Genomic DNA, 19037 nt, shown 5'->3' with positions numbered 1-19037 from the left:
CAACATCCTCGTGACAAGACTGAAAACCTAATGGGCCAATCAGCAGCTTTTCCATAAAATAGGTGTTTTTTTGTTGATTGACAGCTGTACTGTCGAATCAAATAGAGGTTTTACACAGTTCATCCAGTAAAAACACTGAAGGGGCGGGTGTAACCGGTTCCTGCCAGCCAATCGTGACGCCGCTGAGAGTGACGCACCCACCCATCAGCTGTTTTTGTTTTGCTGTATGAACAGTAGAAGTTAATAACACAATAATAACAACAGTATCGACTGACTAGCTGCTTGTTACGGAGCTATCATCGTCAATTTTGTCTCCAGGTCACACTCAGGACAGTTCCCTCGGTGCCGCATGTGTACCGTCCGAGCCCGCCTGTCTGGACCTTCCTCTCCCTGAAGACTGTGAGCGTGGCGCTTGGAGTCGGACAGCAGAGGAGGGGAAGCGGGGCCCGGCGGGGCTCGACCGGATCCCAAGGCCTCTGACCTCGTCCAGCAAGAGAAGAACAGAAACAGGCGGCTCGGATGGAGTCTCAGCTCGAAGTGGACGGCCCTGGGTTGCTGCCAGTCCCGGGTTTCATCTGTGCCTCGTTTAACCAGGACACCACGTAAGCGACCTGAAGCCCGGGCCCAATGTGAGCCCAGCTTACATCCACCTGACTATCGCATATTTACTGACGTATTCTGCTTGAGTTTATGGTATTCTAGCAACCAGCTATGGACATGAAAAAGTAGCTTCCGTGTGACTCATTGAAACTTCTAGAATATTCCCAAGCTACTGAACGCGATGTAGGCCAGTGTGTTAATTAATCTTCATGGCCTGTTGGCCATGAAACTGACTGTTCTAAACTCCCTCTTTTGTTCTTCCTTCATTGATAACGTCACAATGTTAGCTAATTATTAACATGGAACTGAAGGCAGTATTATTTAGGAAAACCTTACAATGTTTTTTGTACTATTTGCAGTCATATCTGCCTGCTGTTAGGGGTTGGAGGGTTAATAATAGTTTAACAGACAAATCCAATAACTTCAATTACAGGTGTTTCTCCTTACAATAACATCTGCCTGGTTGTGGTGATAAAACAAAGCAGGTGGCCAAAGGCAATAAATCCACCCAGCCTTCTTTTCATCTTAAGCCACGATAAGAAAGGGTTATAGTGGCAGCTGGGCCATAGTTTTATGAGCTTAAACCAGACAAAATAAACATTATACACATGGCTATGAAGTGCCCGCTCAGATGATGCTCTGTTGGTTATCTGTTCTGTTGATATACATTAATAATTGCTGAGCTGGTGCCATCTATCACTCTTGTATTTAACCTCCTAGTGAGTGCAACACCACCATACAGACTGTACATGTGTGTTTCTGTGTGTGTAGACATGTTTGTATGTGTATTTTCAGTTGGTTAATTGTCGTGTTTAACATTAGCAGGCAAGCAATTAATTCATCTTGCGAGGTTGTAACAATTAAAATAAAATGTTTTGATTGTGTCAGTACAGTACAGTACAGTAGTAGACTGTATGTGCAGCCTAAAAAATATTATTTGTGCTGCGGTAATGCAATTCAGTGTATTAGATCTGAGTTGAAATCTTTCAAGGATAAAAAAGTCTAAAGGGATTCTAACAGTGTTTCTGATTTTGTGTGTGTGTGTGTGTGTGTGTGTGTGTGTGTGTAGTTCACTGTCAGTTGGCACTAAGACTGGCTATCGGCTCTTCTCAGTCACTGCTGTGGACAAGCTGGACTGTATCCATGAGGGAGGTGAGAGGGAAACTATCTGGAAATGAACCCTATCTACATTTAGATGACAGCATGTCTGTCGTGTCATACAGTAAGACCAGTCCTTATGAAAGCCTCACCCCCTTGACATGCATGTTTGTATAGTCATTAAGACTCCTCATGTATACAGTATAAGCAGTGTGCTCAGCAACTGCAAATGGATTGAAGTATACATAGTATTATTTGAGCTGTAGCTCAGACAGTACACAGCATATTTGCATTACTGCTTTTGGTGGTACAACACAGATGAATGCTCAAGTTTCTAATCCCCAGGTGCTCAGGATGCAAAACTTGGGAGCCAATTTGTAAAGTGACATTTCCCCCAAAAAGTGTGTTTGCCTTTCAAGTACTCACAATAGGTATCTTGAGCTAGCAAATACATTTTTTCACTGCTGTTGGCTTCTTTGTGACTCCAGACTGCAGAAAGAGCCAGCCATGTATATTTAGCTTGAAGCTTTGAATAGCCAACAGCTCCAAACAACAGCAAAAATGCCCAAAAACCTCTTATTTACCAACTCTTAAGCCGGTATAATCAAGTCTTCTTTTTCCAGCTGGATGCTCAGTAATCTACAAATATTTTGATTTGAGCTAAAAACAATCCATACAAGTAGACAAGTAATTTATTTACGCAGACAGTTACATATAAAGAGAATATTCTTGAATTTAAAGTTACCAAATTCACCCAGAAGGGGCATTTTGCTTTTCAATACTCACAAACAGATGTCTTGAGTTTACAATTAGCCGCGGCGCTTCTCTTTGATAACCATGGACAAGTGCAAGCGAGTTGGTTTAAATATTTACATTTTTCAGAATAAAAGCAGATGGCAGTATCCAATTTCTTTTTCTTGTCTCCAACAAAGTGGAGTGTCCAGATGTGTGTATCGTGGAGCGGCTGTTCTCAAGCAGTTTAGTGGTGGTGGTCAGTCTGTCCATGCCACGGCGAATGAACGTGTATCACTTTAAGAAAGGTACTGAGATTTGCAACTACAGCTACACCAACAACATCCTCTCCGTCAGACTCAACAGACAGGTAAACACTTGACATGGATCTGGCCTCGCCTGTGATTTTCGAAGTTGTTGTAATATGTGCTCTAACTTTCCATACTGCTGTTACCTCAGCGACTGGTGGTGTGCCTGGAGGAATCGATTTACATCCACAATATTAAAGACATGAAACTACTCAAGACCCTGCTGAACACACCCACTAACCCATCAGGTACAGCTGAGATGCCATGTCTGCAAAACATCAACCATCTATAGATCTTTGAACTCTGACTCTGGAACAGCTAAATTCAGAAGATATATAATGCCTATTTGGGCACTAAGGAAGGGTTTGATATTCAGAACCTCATTTTAGTTACAGGAAGTTTAAGTTGACAGCTTATCCTGTGTGTAAAGGTTTAATATAAAATATTATAAAACATAACTGTGTCATCAGCAAAACTGTGAAATGCAATGTTATCATGATGAATAATTTTACCTAATGGAAGCATAGAGATTGAAGAGCGTTGTTCCCAGAGTAGATCCTTGCGGAATGCCACAAAACAAAAAGGGCTCGATCTCATTTACCCTCTGTCCTCCCCTGTAGGTCTCTGTGCTCTCTCTGTCAACCACAGTAACTCCTACTTAGCGTACCCTGGCAGCGCCACCATTGGAGAGATCACGGTCTATGATGCCAATAACCTGGTGAGGCATCAGTTAATCAAGCGACATGGCAACAAATTGCACCTGATCAGTATCTGAGAAAGTACCCTTTTTGCCCCTTCAGAGCACCGTGACACTGATTCAGGCTCATGACAGTCCTCTTGCAGCCCTCACCTTCAATTCTTCTGGCACCAAACTGGCCAGCGCTTCAGAGAAGGTGAGACTTTAATTCAATTTTGCTTTGCTTGTTTTTCACCTGCCTGTCACCTGCCTGTCTCACAGATGTCTCCTCTTTAGGGTACCGTTATCAGAGTCTTCAGCATCCCTGAAGGACAGAAACTGTTTGAATTCCGCCGAGGGATGAAGAGGTTAGAAAATCATATTCGTTAGGTATTTTCAGAAAATTTGAACAGTAGAAAATGACTGAGTAAATAACTATTTAGGTATCAAAGGGCAACTAAAATGGATGCATAGCCCCTCAGGTTTAAGATATGATCAACCAGACCATCAATTCATTAAGTAATGGTACAGCAACGGTGATATAAATGTAAGGGTTGACTGTTCAAATGATTAACATTCTCCTTTTCCCTCAGCAGTCAGCGTTCAGGTGAGTAAGACACTTGACCCCTGCTGTAAAGGTGTCATAGTTAGATGGCTGCAGGTGCCCTTTGCAGCTTTCAGTGTCAATAGCAAATCACAATGAAGTGTAAGTGATCAAGAGAGCAATGTCAGAAGACACTCAAAGAATCTTGTGGTCAAGTTTTGTCCAAAATATATGTTGTTTAATCAACGTTTAATACAGAGACTAAAACTTCAATCCACTGTAGGAGTTGAAAAATAAGCATGCTTAACTCAAATAATTTGTCTTTGTGTGTGTGTGTGTGTGTGTGTGTGTGTGTGTGTGTGTGTGTGTGTGTGTGTGTGTGTGTGTCAGGTATGTTAGCATCAGTTCACTATCCTTCAGTGCAGATGCTCAGTTCCTGTGTGCCTCCAGCAACACTGAGACTGTCCATATCTTCAAATTAGAGCAGCACAACCCGAGGTACACACACCCACCTACACACACACACACACACACACACACACACACACACACACACACAGAGTTTGTTTTTATAATATTTTGAACATAGTAATTACCACTGCTGAGGATTACAAACTACCACTCATCACAGCCATGAATTACTGTGATTAAACATTTACTTATTTATTTATTTAGCCTAAATACTGCTGCTGAGGCTGTAAGCCTTTTATCCAGATTTATAAAATCCCTGGTATTTATTTATTCCTTTTGTTGAAGATTAACTTAACATTACATTTGTTTTGTTCAAAGCAACTTCCCAACAGTTTCCTCTGTTAGAGGTGATTCTCCTATATTGAACCTGAGTGCTATTTCACCAGAATGACCAGCGCCCTCTGCTGTACAGATGATGTAAAGCAACCATTTTCCTGTGAAATCCACATTAGTCATTTAAAGTAGCTCTCACAGAAGAAAAAATGAATCAGTAATGACAAATAAAATGTTGACTTTCCTCTTGTGTTGTCTCCCAGCCAGGAGGAGGAGTCTCCTACATGGTCAGCGTATGTGGGAAAAATGTTCACGGCTGCCAGCACCTACCTGCCAACACAGGTTTCTGATATGATGCATCAGGACAGAGCCTTCGCCACTGTACGACTCAACATGTTTGGCTTAAAGAACATCAGCGCGTTGGCGACGTAAGTCAGAGAGAAGATGATGATACATTTAAAAAAAAAAATCCTCCTATGTGCAAGTTCAAGTATATGTTGTGTTGCTCGACAGGATTCAGAAGCTCCCTCGCCTGCTGGTGGCGTCATCTGATGGGCATCTTTACATCTATAACGTGGATCCTCAAGATGGGGGCGAGTGTGTCCTGGTGCAAAAACACAGGTGTGTGGGTTTTGTTTTTAAAGATTAAAGACTACAACCAAGTCAACTAACTGTACTGTTATGATGGCCTAAATGTGAGTGGAAGGAATTGGTGGAGTAAAGTATTTAACATGTTAAGTGAGCACTTTTTTTCCACACATAATTTATTTTCCTGCCTTCATGTCCTCAGTTTGGAAAACAGAAATGGGAAAATGACGAATAAAATCAGATGAAATCTGATCAAATTTGTTTTAATTTCGTTATCGTGGTGTTTCACTGGAAACGTGACTAGAAACTGTACATTTCCCTGGGTGTTCCTACTACATTGTCGTGTAATATTCACTGAACAACCTCAGGTGGTCTTGAGTTTTAGGAAAGATTCAGGATGTTCTTGGAACATACGTAGGATGTTCCTGCTAGGTCTACTTTTGCAAACTCCTGTAACATTACTTTAAATTTTGCAAACATCTGTGAAGTTAACTCAAGAACTTAAAAAGAACCAAAAAGGAATGCTCCTGTTTCCTGTATCGGAATGTAACGTAAACACTTTCATTATACCCTCCCCTGAACTAGCCATCCATCCATTTTCTATAAAGGGTTCTCCTACATATTGAAACATCCCAAATGTTCCCTGAATCCAAATATCATCCTCCTGTCCTTAAAAGAACTCTACTTCTCGACAACTTGGAGATGTTCTAGGAATGTAGCGAAAAGATCTACAGGTTAGCGTCAGCGATATTTGTTACCTTCAATAATGTAAAACCTTTGGAAAAAATATGCAAGGTTCCTAGTGTGCACACCCATGTGGACTGGAAAAAGACTGTTTGCCATTTAGTTTATTCTAATTTTGACAATACACAGCACCAAGTTGAACAAGTGAGGTTTGTCCATTTCGTGAGTTCAGCCGCTGTATTGTTCATCAGTGTTGTGACCCGTTAGAAAGCAAGCGTGGTTGATGCCGTTCTTCTCCTGCAGGCTGTTTGACACCGGCGAGGAGCAGTTGGAACAGGAAGAGGAGGAGAAACCAGAGGAGGTCTCACCACAACCAGCCAGCCAGTCATACGCTGCAACCGTAGCTCTCCCTTCAACCCCACTCTCCTCCACCACCCTTCTGGGTATGTTATTCCAGAGGATAAAATTTGGGGGGGGGGGGGGGGGGGGGCGCACCAATGCTGCATTAACACTCTGCCTGTGCACTAAATGTTTTTAGCTTTTGCACATAAGTGTAAGCTTTGGCTTCCTCTTATGTAACTACTGGAAACAGTTTGCCTAAAATTAAACACATATTTATAAAGAAAAAAAATAAGGGACCTAGAACTAAAAGAACAGTTTTGTATAGGTTGTCCTTAAATCATATGATTGAGTGAGACGTCATTGATGAAGAATTGAACAGACATGTTTCTGGGCTAAATTAAAAAGCTTGAAATGATCTAAGCTCAGAGATAATGCACGTTTATTTTTTGTGAGGCATACCTTCTAATATTATTGCTGTAAATGTGAAGGAAATAGCTTTTATCATTTTTGTGTAAGTGTGTGGGATTTAGTGGCATCAAGCGATACCTATCAGACCTCCTCTTTAAGAAGGAAGCAGAACCTACATTCCAGTTACAGCACGTGTCCAGCAGAAAAAAAAGAGAAAAAAAAAGACATGTTCTGCATCACTCTGAAATCCCTAAACACAGATTTCCATTTGGGAAAGACATTTTACAACAAGGGTTACTAATCTGTCAGTGCTAAATGTGTGAGATTACGCAGGTCGCTCAGTAACGGTGTCTTCTAAATGCTTTACGACGTGGCCATGCCGTTAAAGCTTTTTAGCTACGAATACGGTTCAGTTTGTGGTCATACTGGCACTGCTGTTAACACGCAAGCATGATTCATAACTAAAATATGAAAGTGTAAGGTTGCTCATCCTGGGCTACTGTGGCAAAATAGTAAGTAGTTTAGCTGCAATGAGCGCTGTGGAGCTAATGGAGCTTTTTTCCAAAAGTCTTTTCCTGTTTGAATAGAACTGGGCGTGTGCTTGTCAATCACTGTTAAAAAAATTGAAAATTCCCCATATTGTTTTAAAAAAAAAAAAAAAATTTAGGCCTTTGACTGTCTCAACCTCCCGTCTTACTCTCAGTTTCCAAAGCTTGCAGTTCCTTCTCTTCTCTGTTCCAGTTCAAATAGATCAGGATCAGGATATTGGTTTGTCCAGAAGTAATCCTTCTCATCCTCTTTTACAAGGTCAGCCAAGATTAATAGTGGCAGGCACTCTTCTAGTTGTCAACAAACATCAATCTCATCAATAATTTACAACAGCTCCTACTTTTCAACAGTTTCTTTTTCACAGCGAATTGAATCCCAGCCTAGTTTTACCAATGCAATCAAAGAGCGTTACGGAGAAAAGTTTATTTGAGGACTTTTGTGGACTGCTTTCTCTACTGCCCCATTGCTAGCATTTATTGCACCTCAGCTAACTAGCAGTCAGCTGTCCAGCTCTGTAATGAAAACAGAGAGGAGAAAAGGGTATCTGTCTGTTTGTCCAGCTCCAGTAATGATGAACAGTGAGTGCACTTGCCAAAATATTGGCATGCTCCTTTAAGGGCCAATTCTAAGATGAAAAAAACAACACAAAAAAAACAACTACCAATGAAAACCTATTTATTTCTACCAAAAGTCAGACTCTGAATCATACATGCTGGTCAGGTATTATCTAATATATGTAAATCAAACCTATTCAGCAATGTATTGATTTTCATTTCAAAAAGGAACCAAGAAGTCAGACAGAGTGTGATTATTAGAGTTTTCTCATTTCAAGGCAGACAAAACGTTATACTACTCTTGATGATTGATTAAAGAAGTTTGCTCATTTTTGTGAAATTTATGCACAACAGCATTAAAAAGAGACGGCAGCTTGTGGCAGAGAGATGACACAAGGCAGCATCAAACAGGCTCTACATCCCTCTCGCTCTCTCTCTATTTCCAGGATACTCTGAGGACGGAGGAGCACAGAAGGGTGAAGTCATCCCAGAGCATGAATTCGCTGAGGGCCCCGTCTGTCTGGATGACGAAAATGAATTTCCTCCTGTCAGCAACTAGAGTAACTGACCAAGTGCCCTCCCACCCCCACTCCCACCCCCACCATCAGTCCAAACATTGTTGAGACATCGGGCCCTATTTTTGTGATGTATTGCACTAGACAGTTGGCAGGTGGCGCTATGTGTGCACAGTGCGTTCAGGACATGTTCAGGTTCATTATGGTGTTTAGAGGTACGTGATGCAAAGAGGCAGTCATAAGACACCAAATTATTCATGGGCGTGTTTTGGCGTGACATCATTCAGACCAATCAGAGTGACTCGTGTCATTCCCTTTAAAGCCCAAGTTGCACCAACACTTGGTGCTGCTGCCGTTGCTGTTTCAGCGACAGATGTATTTCACCTGGGGAGAAGCGAGCTCTTCTCATCTGGAGAAACTGACCTCCAGGTGAAGGCACACAAGCATGTCTTATGTTTATAGAAGGGAGCAGCAGGAATCCACCGAAGCCATCAGAGGTGACGGCGGCAAATGTTTCCACATTTTCTTCAAGCATCACAAGAGCTGCATCGCAATGCTTGTGCTTTTGCTTGTGCAATGACGCCAGCTTGCGCCAGGCTTAAGATAGGGCCCATTACCCCATTTGTACCCCTGCTGGTCTAGGGTCAAATCCTGCCACAATGTTACCTCTTGGTGTTTCGATACTATACGTCCCTCTCAATTTTTATTATGAAAGTTAAAAAAAAAAACAACCACACAAAATAGAGCAGAAAGTCCCCTAATCAACTTAAAAACACATTTAGAACATCTCGTGCTTAAACTGTTTAAAATGTTATCCAAAGAGACTCACTCATATCAGAAGAACAGGGTTACATTTCAAAATAAACTGTGCACAACAACAAACTCAAATTTTCACGTTTTCACGCAGCTTGTGTAGTGACCTCAGGCCAGACTGACAAAATGCTCCACTAGAGATGCAGGAAGTAACCCGAACAAAGTTCCAGGTCTCAGCTTGAAATCAGGTGTTTATTTTAGTCGGCATTCTTCACCCTTTTTGCTTTTTGTGTGCCGCTGTTTCAAAGGCCCCCCTCGCTATGTGAAATAACAGTCTCCATTCTACATGCTGAAAATGGTGAATTTTGATCATCATGCAATAAGGCAGGCCTGCTTGGTTGTTAGTTATATAACCATATATAAACAACTGTCCTTCCCCTCTACCTTATTTTGCGAGGGCACCATCGCTGCATCCTGGACCTGGCACCGCCCACAACGAATTATGACAGCAATATACACAAGCCACGTGTCTCCTGTGCAAATTCCTGTTTAAAAAGTTCTGTGTGAAATATGACAATAACCTTATAAACTGGAAGTGCGTTCTCCCACCAAGGCCAGTGTAAGGAATTCCTTCTGGCTTGGATCTGCCCTCAAAATGTATTGGGCTCATCCTCAGCTCGTGCTCTACCGACTTTCATGAAAATTGGCCGAATTCTTTTGCCGAATCCTGCTGAAAGTGAAAACATGACCTCTTTGCTGAAGTATTTAAGTCTAATCTGGAAGGAAGATGTTTTATATTCTGTCACTTCCTCGTTCTCACGATTAGTGTCTGAAGATCTATCACATGGGCGTTTTTGTCAATGAAGCCTGGAGGATCCATCAGCTCAAGAGAGATGTTAAAACAAGAAGGACACGGTTTTCTATCGAAATCATAATAGGTCCAGTTATTATTTTAGGATTTGAAGATAATTATGGTAGAAAATGTAACTTGATATATCTGGAAGGCTCAGCAGCTAAATGTGAAGTGCTTGATGGTTGAGCTGTACATGACAGTTAGAGGTCCTTGAATTTCACTAATCTTCCAGTGGCCTGTATTTTGACGACAGTATGCAGAGTATGTTGACATGTAAGTCCTGGTTATTTTATTTTGCTGCATTATTTTGGGAAAAGTATTGCACATCGACATATTGAGTATTTTTACCGTGTGTATAATGTGTATATAACATTTATATATAGTAGTTGTAATAAGTAACATGACAATACCATTTGATATGCCAAAAGGTGGCGCTGTTAGGACGCTGCATTGAGCTGTTCAATACTGGACGATTGTTGCAGAGTTGCATTAAAGCTGGATATTGATTCAACCTTTCATTGTTTGTTTGTTTTTAATGTAAATTATCACATAGATTTTTCATTTTCAAATTTGAAATGATGCATTTCACAAATAATAACAAGTTTTGGACATTTACAAGTTTGAGAGATGTTTCTGTTGACACGTTTGTCTACACAGCTGATCCGTAAATTGAAGCATGTCTTTTTCTTTCTTGTAGTTTGCCAGGTCTTATTTTTTCAAAGTTATTGACCCAACAGAAAGCGACCTCTCTCTGACCTTTCATTGGCTGCCTGGCTCTCTTTGGTCAACATGCTTACATGACACATGCTGCATCTGGACATTGAACCTGCCAAACAACACAGGAATCAAACAAACAACTGAGCATGTCCAGAGGAGATATTTGTCTCCATGTGTGTGGTTGCAGTCTTTGTGTGACTTTTTCCCCACATGTGCTTTTTCCAAACCGTCAGCTCAGCGTGCGGCACCGGCACACAGGCTGTGTCGGGTCACAGCAGGGCACGGCGGATGCGTTTGTGGTGTAGTCTGCTGCAGACACAGACTTGTCCGTTGCGATGTCCCATAATAGCTCTTCCCTCCAGCGTGCGATCTTCTCAGCTGTTGACTGGTATTCACGTGTCCCAACGTCTAAAGGTGTTTCCTCGGCCTTATCACGTTCCAGATCAAATATCAATGGCGGGTCATGAATTTCCTGGCTTCCCATTGCACCACCACATGCCTCAGCTGAACCTGCGAGGGAACACGTGCATTAGCTCCAACTCCTATTACCACATTTACAATTATTTGAACACAAACCGCTGTGCTTTGGACACAAGCGTCCACAAAAGGTCTTTAAGAAAAAGATGAGAATGCGTTGTTTTTCTAATCATTCTTGCAGTAATTACTGCAGGACAACTGTGGATAAACCAGTAATCACTGCAAGAGAATTTAGCTGTCAAACAGTTAATGTCACTGTCATGCAGTGTGACCATTTTAACACTGCTGTGGAACCTACCAGTGATGTAGAAAGCTTTGTACTTCTCTGCTCGAGCTGCCTGCAAGTCACCGTACGTCCCTGCCGCGCCACTGTTGGGGTGGAAGAGGACCTACAAAGAAGGAGGGAACTAAACTGTAATGTTGTTTAACGTCTGAATGTATGACTTTACCATCCAGACAAACCTCTTTTTTATTTTAGTAATTTCATCAGCGTCTGCCACACCAGCAGCTCAAGTTGAAACTGAAACTTGCTAACTTAGCCACTGTAAAGCTAATTGAAATGTGAGCAGCAACAACGCAGCTGTTGACTCTCATGAAGGTGTCTTGGCAGGCCGTCAGTGTCAGGGTCAGTTTCCTGTCCTCACTGTGAACTTTGAATACTGGTCTATTTCTCTTTGGGTGTGATAATGCAAAGCTTCTTGTAGAAAAAATATTCAGAATTTTTTTTTTTCATTCAGAAGTTTTAATATCACAATCAGTACCAAAATCGCTTTAATACAACCGAACAGCAACACAAACAGAGACAACTGTAGCAAGTTTCAAGGCTGCAGGGAAGCTGTGGAGGAGCTGAACCTTTGTAGCATTTCAATTATTCACTGGATTTGAACCGACTTAATCCTAGGTTAAAATGGAGAATTCAGGGTTGCTCTAAAGCTTTTGAGTGTTTGTGTATATTAGAGATTTGTTGGTACCTTGTGACCCGACAGCTGACCATGCAGGAGGACATTCGTGACATCAATGCCATCGTAACCTCTGTCTGAAGGTGGTGTTACGTCTGCCAGAGACAAGAGGGTTGGGAAGATGTCCATTCCACTGTTTGAGGATTAAACACGGAAAAGAGAGCTGTTTTGCATTATCTTACTATTTGAAAAAGAGAATTAAAAAGTCAGGATGGAGGGGAAATCCGAGTAAACAAGGGCAGATTCATCATATCTGGTTCTGATAGGACAAGAAATATCTCACGGCTGTGATGGAACTGCCAGGATGAAGCGGCATTCAAGGGAGTGACTGGGTACAGGAACAACAAAATACCTGAGCAGGGCGGAGCTGGTGGTGTTTGCAGGGATCATTCCAGGCCAATAGGCCACTGTTGGTACACGGTGACCCCCTTCCCAGGTGGTCCGCTTAGCTGAACCCCCACCTGTCACACACAGAAATGGTGCTTCTGTAAGTGTTCTTTATTTTGGTTTTGAATCAGCATGTTAATCTTTTTCATACCTTTGTTACGCTGCCATGCTCCTTTGAAAGGTCCCACTCTTCCTGCATACTGGCACTTCTGCTCCCAAGGACCATTGTCACCTAAGTGTAAACCCAAAATACTTTATAATCTATGATGACAGTGGTACTGCTGGATGGATCGATGAGAGGACATGAAGCTGACAAACCAGTGAACCAGATAAGAGTATTGTCTTTGTCTGCATCATCCGAAGCGCTCTTTACCGCTCCCACCAGGCTGTCCATCTCTCCCAGGCTTGTAGCGTACACTGTGCTGTCATAGGAGGATGAGCCAGGAGGGAGTGGAGGGGCCAAGGGTACGTGCATGTGAGCCAACGCTATGTAAAGGAGATAGGGCTGTCCTCGCTCCCTGCAAAAGCGTACGGTAATCTTAAAGAAAATCTTCTCGAGGAATGTAGATTTTCTGGAATGTCTGGAGTACAGCAGTCATCACTTCAGTTACTTAAAGGCCTGCAGACTGCTTTGGTTTATCTGTAAGTGACTGCTAACACTGGGCTGGTTCACATGACCCCTCCCTTTACTCCAGCTTGAAGGTTTGTGGCCTTTCACAGGCAGCTGCAAACAGCAGGGTTCACCTCCCTCCTCCTGTCCACACACATACACACACACACTTTCTGTGCTGTTTCAGTGCCAGCATTCTCACGTGCATGTTGGAAAATTCACAAAGCTCTTTTTTTTTTTTTTTTAAGTCTGTCTGCTGACGGTTGCAGTTTGTATCTGAGTGATGTGTATAGTACTGGCAAGTCACAGCCTTTCCGAGCACATACAGCCAGCTTGATAACAAAATAATGAATGTAACTTCACAAAGGCAGTATGACCTGTAGAAATATTGTAAAATATTGTTTTTATATATTGTTTTAAATTGCATTACTCAGTAGTGGTAGCGCTCTTCCTGTTGATGACACAATCAGGCGAACAAGGGTTCAGCTAAATACAGGCTAAAAAAGAAGCTGATGTCTTCGTGGCACAAGTTCAATGTTGCTGACGACAAGATAGAAAAACATTAAAATCCAGACGTTCATAGTGAGTGCTCAAATCAGCATAACAGCATGCCTTACCATTAATAAAAATATTACCCTGCAGTTTCCATGGCAACATAGCAACAACTGCCCGAGCTGGAGAGGGAGAGGCCTGAACGGAAAATTGATCCATTTGTTGTTAATTTTGGTTTAATGTGAAGGTTTCAGTTTTGATAAATGGCTGGAGGAGGGTTAGAGTAACCAAAAGGTGCTGTTAGGTTGCCGAAGTCCTTTTGTAGCCGACAGGTTTTTCCATGTGTTTGAACAAAGTCTGCCAGAAAGTAGCTGTGACCACAGTGCAAACATTTTTAGAAGGTTAAACACTTACAAATACGGACTGAAGCTGAATATTTCATTAGATAAAATCCACTCGTGATTTTTAAAAAAAAAAGTAATTACATCTACTGTTATTCACTTTAACTGCAACTTTTTCGAAAACCACACAAGAAACTACACTGTCTGTTACTAGGCCATCACAGGGTCTGACCACTTTCTGATGTGGGACTCGTACATAAACTGCTTTATTTATTTTGAGAACGCCTGAACAATTTTTTTTTTAAATAAATTTTGGTTTTACACTTTTATTATGTTGGTATTTGTTGTATCATTGCACTTCAATGTAATGTTGCTTAATTAAACGTTACTCTGACGACTCTCGACTGATAACGAAGCAGGAGGAGGAGGAGCATCTGACTGTGAGACCTTATTTTTACAGGGGCTTGACTCTCTGGGGACAGGGTATCGTATAAATCATGACTCTTTGGACTTGGGCGTATGATACTTTGTAAAACAATTCATCAAGACGGACAGTCTTAAGTATATTTTTGTGACATTGTTCATATCTTTGAAGGTGTTTGGTACCTTGATTCCGATATAATTCTGAGCGCAGCAGATTTGTATTGTTCTGTTAGCGTCCATAGGTCAAGAGGCTGCTCCACAACACTGCTGTTTTCCATCAAAGGAAGGCCCACTTTGGAAAAACATTCATCGCGTGCGCTCCTCGTTGATCTGTAATAACAGGATAACAACAGCAACAGCCAAATCATGAGTGTGTTGGTATTCGTTAGGTTGTCAGGTGGTGAAACAGTTTGGAATTAAGGAAGCGTTGAGAGTGAGGGTGGAGCCTGCTAGGAAAGGAGGCCGTTGATAGCGCTTACAATCTACAACCGAGCAGGTGAATTAGAAGAGTCTTTTGGAGTTAGTTATACGACACATACACTCATCCCTCTAGGCTCAAGGTTTGAAACACTCAGGATCAAAATTGACAGATGATTTCCAAAATTAAAAAGGTAAGCCTGCTGCGTGGTGCATAACACCACCAAGACCAATACAGAAATAAAGAGATCCATGCAGGGATTTATTGCTTTTATACAGATGCGTACAGAGATACACTGTTCATACTTGCCTGAAACATTTATTAACCTTAGGTCAAAGAGTCACACCTGATCACGTGAGGTCCGAGTGAGTCACAGGGCTGGCACTGGGGCAGATTATATCCAGGTACATCGGTGCAGCCCATGTCATTACTGTAAGGAACACCTAAGTAGTAGTCAAAACCTATCCAGGAGACAGGAAACGCACTAAAGATGGGTCTTTCTTGGCTATAAACACAATATACAAACATTTAATTCCACTTCCTGTGTTTATTGTTGGGATGTTAGATCTGTGTGTGTGTGTGTGTGTGTGTGTGTGTGTGTGTACTAAGCTAAAACTATTTTACATTGTTTTAGCTCAATTGCTAAACTATGAAACGGGCGCAACAATACAGGGAAACTGTTAGATGCTGCTCAGTCATGCTTTTATAGCCGACAGCTTCTTCCCTTCATGTCTGTACAGCACTGCAGGCGAGTACATGCTTTTTGGTTTACTGGGGGTATTTTTTTCAGATATCCATCAGGGTACTATCTGTACTATGTGATTTCTTGTGTTCCGTTGTTTGTGTTTTGGTTTCTCTTGACAGTGAAGGTTGTCCGTCACCAAGGTCATGGTGGTATCTCATAAGTGCTTTGTCGGAGTCAACTGGGCTGTTTAAATTTCCCTGAAGACATTTATGCTCTCATCCAAGAGGCTTCTTTAATTCTGTTTCTCTTGTGCATCTAGTTCCTGTTTCGTTATGAAATCCATCCATCCATTTTCTATACCGCTTATCTGTTAAGGGTCGCAGGGGGTGGGGGGGGTGGGGGGGGCTGAAGCCTATCCCAGCTGACGTTGGGCGAGATGCAGGGTACACCCAGGATGGGTCGCCAGTCCGTCGCAGGGCCATCAGGAGCAATAAGGGGTTCAGTATTTAGCTCAAGGACACTTTGACATGGTCACCGAGGGAAATGAGGATCGAACCAGCGACCCTTCAGTTGCCAGACAGCCACTCTTCCTCCAAGCCACACCACCCTCTTGTTTTAAAATGCACACTGAAATGTTACTTCCTGTCTGTCAGCTTCCTGCCTTTTTTTTAAAAAAACTGAATCACCTGTGTCCGGTCCGTTCATTAGTCCTCTTCCTCACAGCCCTGCTCCCAGTGATTCTTGCCCATTCATTTCCTTCCTTGCCCTCGTGTTCTCACACCTGTTTCTGGTTGATCATTGGTAGAGTTTGTATTTATGTTCAGTGACTAAAACACTAGATGCTCGTGTCACCCTCATTGTTATTCCAGCCTTTGTTCTCCTGCCTGACGCCCTCCCACCCCCCACCGCCCAAACCAGATGTCTGACAGTATCATAACGTAGCACGGAGGGATTCTTGCAATTTATCAAACATCGCAGAATCGCAGGATCATTATACAATCATGGCCAAAATATTGTGACAGCATCAGGAGCGTTCCAACTCATATTCAGCCCTCGGCCAGCTTATGTCACACTTTTAACTTAGGATTTGTTGAAAAGACCCCACTGATATGGCACCTGAATCTGGAGGGTGCTAACTCCTACATCACCCTCATAACCCTACGCCTTCCACACAAGCAGAACAATCACTTCTCGACTGACTGTATGATTTCTTGCCAGCTTTCCCGACAGTATAGGACCTACTGACCCATCTCGCTGTTCACCACCTGTGGGCCTTTTGTGCTGTGCGTTAGCTAGAAACTACCTGAACTAAACATGAAGTAAAACTGAGCGGTCAGAACCTGGTCTGCTTGAGTGGTTGACGAATGTTGACGTGTGGACAAACATATAGGCTGTAGATGGTTGAGGCAAGGTAAGCTGAAAGAGTTTTTTTGGTCAATGGTTGATGGGATAAGTGGTGACACAACATCCGATCCCATGATTATGGTTTTGTCTGTTCCTGAGGCCGAATTATTCACACACTCTTAGAAAGGAAATTCGACGAAAAACGAAAGGTGCTGCAACCCTGAACTACAGGAACATTGTGGCTTAGTGCTCCTACCTCTGTTTTATTTTTCAAAATAATATTAACTCTGATAGTTGAACATTTGCATACCAGGAATTCTTCTGTTCTGATCCTGCTGCTGTTTTGTAGCCTGTTCACACTGAACTCTTAACTGAATCATTTTATTCATGAATCTGCCTGCCACCCTCTCTACCTGCCGGCCAGTGAATCATGTTTTCAATACATCTCCCCTTCGTGAGCGTGTATAAAAAATGTATGCGTGTCAAAATGCATAAAATACACTGTCAAATTTCCCATCAGGATTTATTTGAGTGGTCGCAGTTTTTACTGTTTGACAGAGTTGTCAGTATATTTGAACAGTTCTTTTGTTGGCATAAAAATTGTGCTGCTGGTGGACTGTCTTGGGTTATACTAAGAGATGTTCCTACCCAAAACCCAGCACTAAATGATCTCAATTAATGTATGATAAGGCCTTATTAAACTTTCCATAAAAAGGTGTAAACCAAAAGAATTCCTGCCACATACCTCTTTTTGTTGGACCATAACGTCCGTTGTGACCAAGATGCCATTTCCCAATCATGGCGGTATAATATCCTGCCTTCTGTAGTAGCTGAGGGAAGGTCACTTCAGACAGAGGCAAACCCGCCACAGAGCCCACAGCAAAGTTATGAGTCACCCCGTTCCTCAGGCCATAGCGACCAGTCAGGATGGCTGCGCGGGATGGAGAGCAAGTCGAGGCCGGAGAGTGGAAGTCTGTCAATCTGGAATAAAGATTAATAGAGGGAGAGGAGACACTCACCATGGTGACAAAGTTTCCATCCATCCATCCATTTTCTTCCGCTTATCCTGTTAAGGGTCACCGGGTGGGGGGGCTGGAGCCTATCCCAGCAGCCTTCAGGTGAGAGGCAGGGTTCACCCTGGACAGGTCGCCAGTCCATCCCAGGACCAACACATAGAGACAGACAACCATTCACACTCACAGTCACACCTACAGTCAATTTAGAGTATCAATCAGCCTCGTCCCCTCTTAATGTCTTTAGACTGTGGGAGGAAGCTGGAGTACCAGAGAGAACCCACACAGGAACAGGGAGAACATGGAGACTCACACAGAAAGATCCTGTGATGGAGCTGAAGCTCGAACCCGGAACCTTCTTGCTGCGAGGCAGCAGTGCTAACCACTGCACCACCGTGCCGGCTACAAAGTTTCCAGTTGTTCAGATGTGATAACAAAAGTACCTCAGTCCTTGCTGGGCCATCAGGTTGAGGTTTGGCGTATTGTTTGTCCTCCCCTCAGGCTGGTTAGCATCCAGGTCACCCCATCCTATATCATCTGCCAGTATGACGATGAAGTTTGGCTTCTTACTAGGGTCATTGACCCTGGCTGCCTGCTGGGATCCAGTGTGAAGGAGAAGGCCACAGAGCAGCAACCCAGAAAGAACCAGCAGAGTGAAACTCACCGCCATGTTGGCTAAAACCTGAGGAGGTACATCAATATTAACACTTTTTAAACAATGATGAGCAGCACACACTAACACATTGTGAATAGGATATTCAACACATGCATATGATAAACTGCAGAAATTTGTTTTTAATGAACTTTCTTAAAGAAAAGAAAGTAAATCTAAACTTGGAAAGATACATTAATCCTCCACCCTGCTTTTGGACTGGTTACCTGAACTTCTCAGCACTCAGAGAGCTCGTACTTCCCTCAATACAGAGCATGAAGATCAAAATAACCCATATATGGATGCAAGATAATATCTGCATCATTATCCGCTGATATTTTAAAAATATATCTATTAGTCTGATGATCGATTTTAATATCAGCCCAGCAAATTAAGACTATTTTCTTAATTTCTGTTTGATGTTTTTTATAACGGAGCAACAATAAGTAGCGGGCTTTTCCAAATTTTTGAACATAGTTGGAGATGCAAATTTTGGCCAAATCAGTCATAAAATATTGGTTAAAAAACCCAATACCTTGCATTCCTTGCTCCATGCTAATACTTGTCTCTG

The 19037-nt window shown here is 42.4% G+C and overlaps 3 protein-coding genes across 3 annotated transcripts in view; 2 read left to right on the top strand and 1 right to left on the bottom strand.

Moving 5' to 3' along the window:
- The first annotated feature begins 196 nt into the window (after positions 1-196).
- LOC147239437 (WD repeat domain phosphoinositide-interacting protein 1-like) lies at positions 197-10472 on the top strand. Its single transcript, XM_086195865.1, has 12 exons — positions 197-602; positions 1670-1752; positions 2631-2800; positions 2890-2986; positions 3359-3456; positions 3539-3631; positions 3712-3782; positions 4349-4456; positions 4966-5130; positions 5216-5323; positions 6278-6417; positions 8274-10472. Exons 1-12 carry the CDS (start codon positions 520-522, stop codon positions 8384-8386), a joined length of 1329 nt encoding a protein of 442 aa, XP_086051991.1. The 5' UTR covers positions 197-519; the 3' UTR covers positions 8387-10472.
- arsg (arylsulfatase G) overlaps positions 8457-19037 on the bottom strand; it is a 14343-nt gene continuing 3762 nt past the window's right edge. Inside the window, exons 2-11 of the mRNA XM_086195864.1 lie at positions 18258-18496; positions 17547-17782; positions 15119-15233; positions 14538-14684; positions 12807-13006; positions 12640-12720; positions 12454-12562; positions 12114-12234; positions 11441-11531; positions 8457-11175 (exon numbers count right to left, since the gene is read on the bottom strand). Of these exons, the coding sequence (XP_086051990.1) occupies positions 10895-11175; positions 11441-11531; positions 12114-12234; positions 12454-12562; positions 12640-12720; positions 12807-13006; positions 14538-14684; positions 15119-15233; positions 17547-17782; positions 18258-18484 (1608 nt within the window). The 5' untranslated portion in view covers positions 18485-18496 and the 3' untranslated portion in view covers positions 8457-10894. The remainder of the gene's footprint in view (positions 11176-11440; positions 11532-12113; positions 12235-12453; positions 12563-12639; positions 12721-12806; positions 13007-14537; positions 14685-15118; positions 15234-17546; positions 17783-18257; positions 18497-19037) is intronic.
- LOC147239435 (monocarboxylate transporter 7-like) overlaps positions 18263-19037 on the top strand; it is an 8587-nt gene continuing 7812 nt past the window's right edge. Inside the window, exon 1 of the mRNA XM_086195862.1 lies at positions 18263-18504. The gene's annotated coding sequence lies outside the window, so the exon portion shown is untranslated. The remainder of the gene's footprint in view (positions 18505-19037) is intronic.

This window comes from Aulostomus chinensis, chromosome 23, assembly GCF_037954235.1.
Source record: "Aulostomus chinensis isolate RoL2024-O1b breed Wild chromosome 23, RoL_Achi_v1.0, whole genome shotgun sequence".
Lineage (NCBI taxonomy): Eukaryota > Metazoa > Chordata > Actinopteri > Syngnathiformes > Aulostomidae > Aulostomus > Aulostomus chinensis.
This window is presented reverse-complemented; position numbering and strand designations above follow the sequence as displayed.

Excerpts from the sequence above, each read along its gene's own strand:
- LOC147239437 (XM_086195865.1), top strand. The coding sequence starts at position 520 with ATGGAGTCTCAGCTCGAAGTGGACGGCCCTGGGTTGCTGCCAGTCCCG. Across the intron at positions 603-1,669 it reads TCGTTTAACCAGGACACCAC|TTCACTGTCAGTTGGCACTA; the intron begins GTAAGCGACCTG and ends GTGTGTGTGTAG. Across the intron at positions 6,418-8,273 it reads CTCCTCCACCACCCTTCTGG|GATACTCTGAGGACGGAGGA; the intron begins GTATGTTATTCC and ends CTCTATTTCCAG.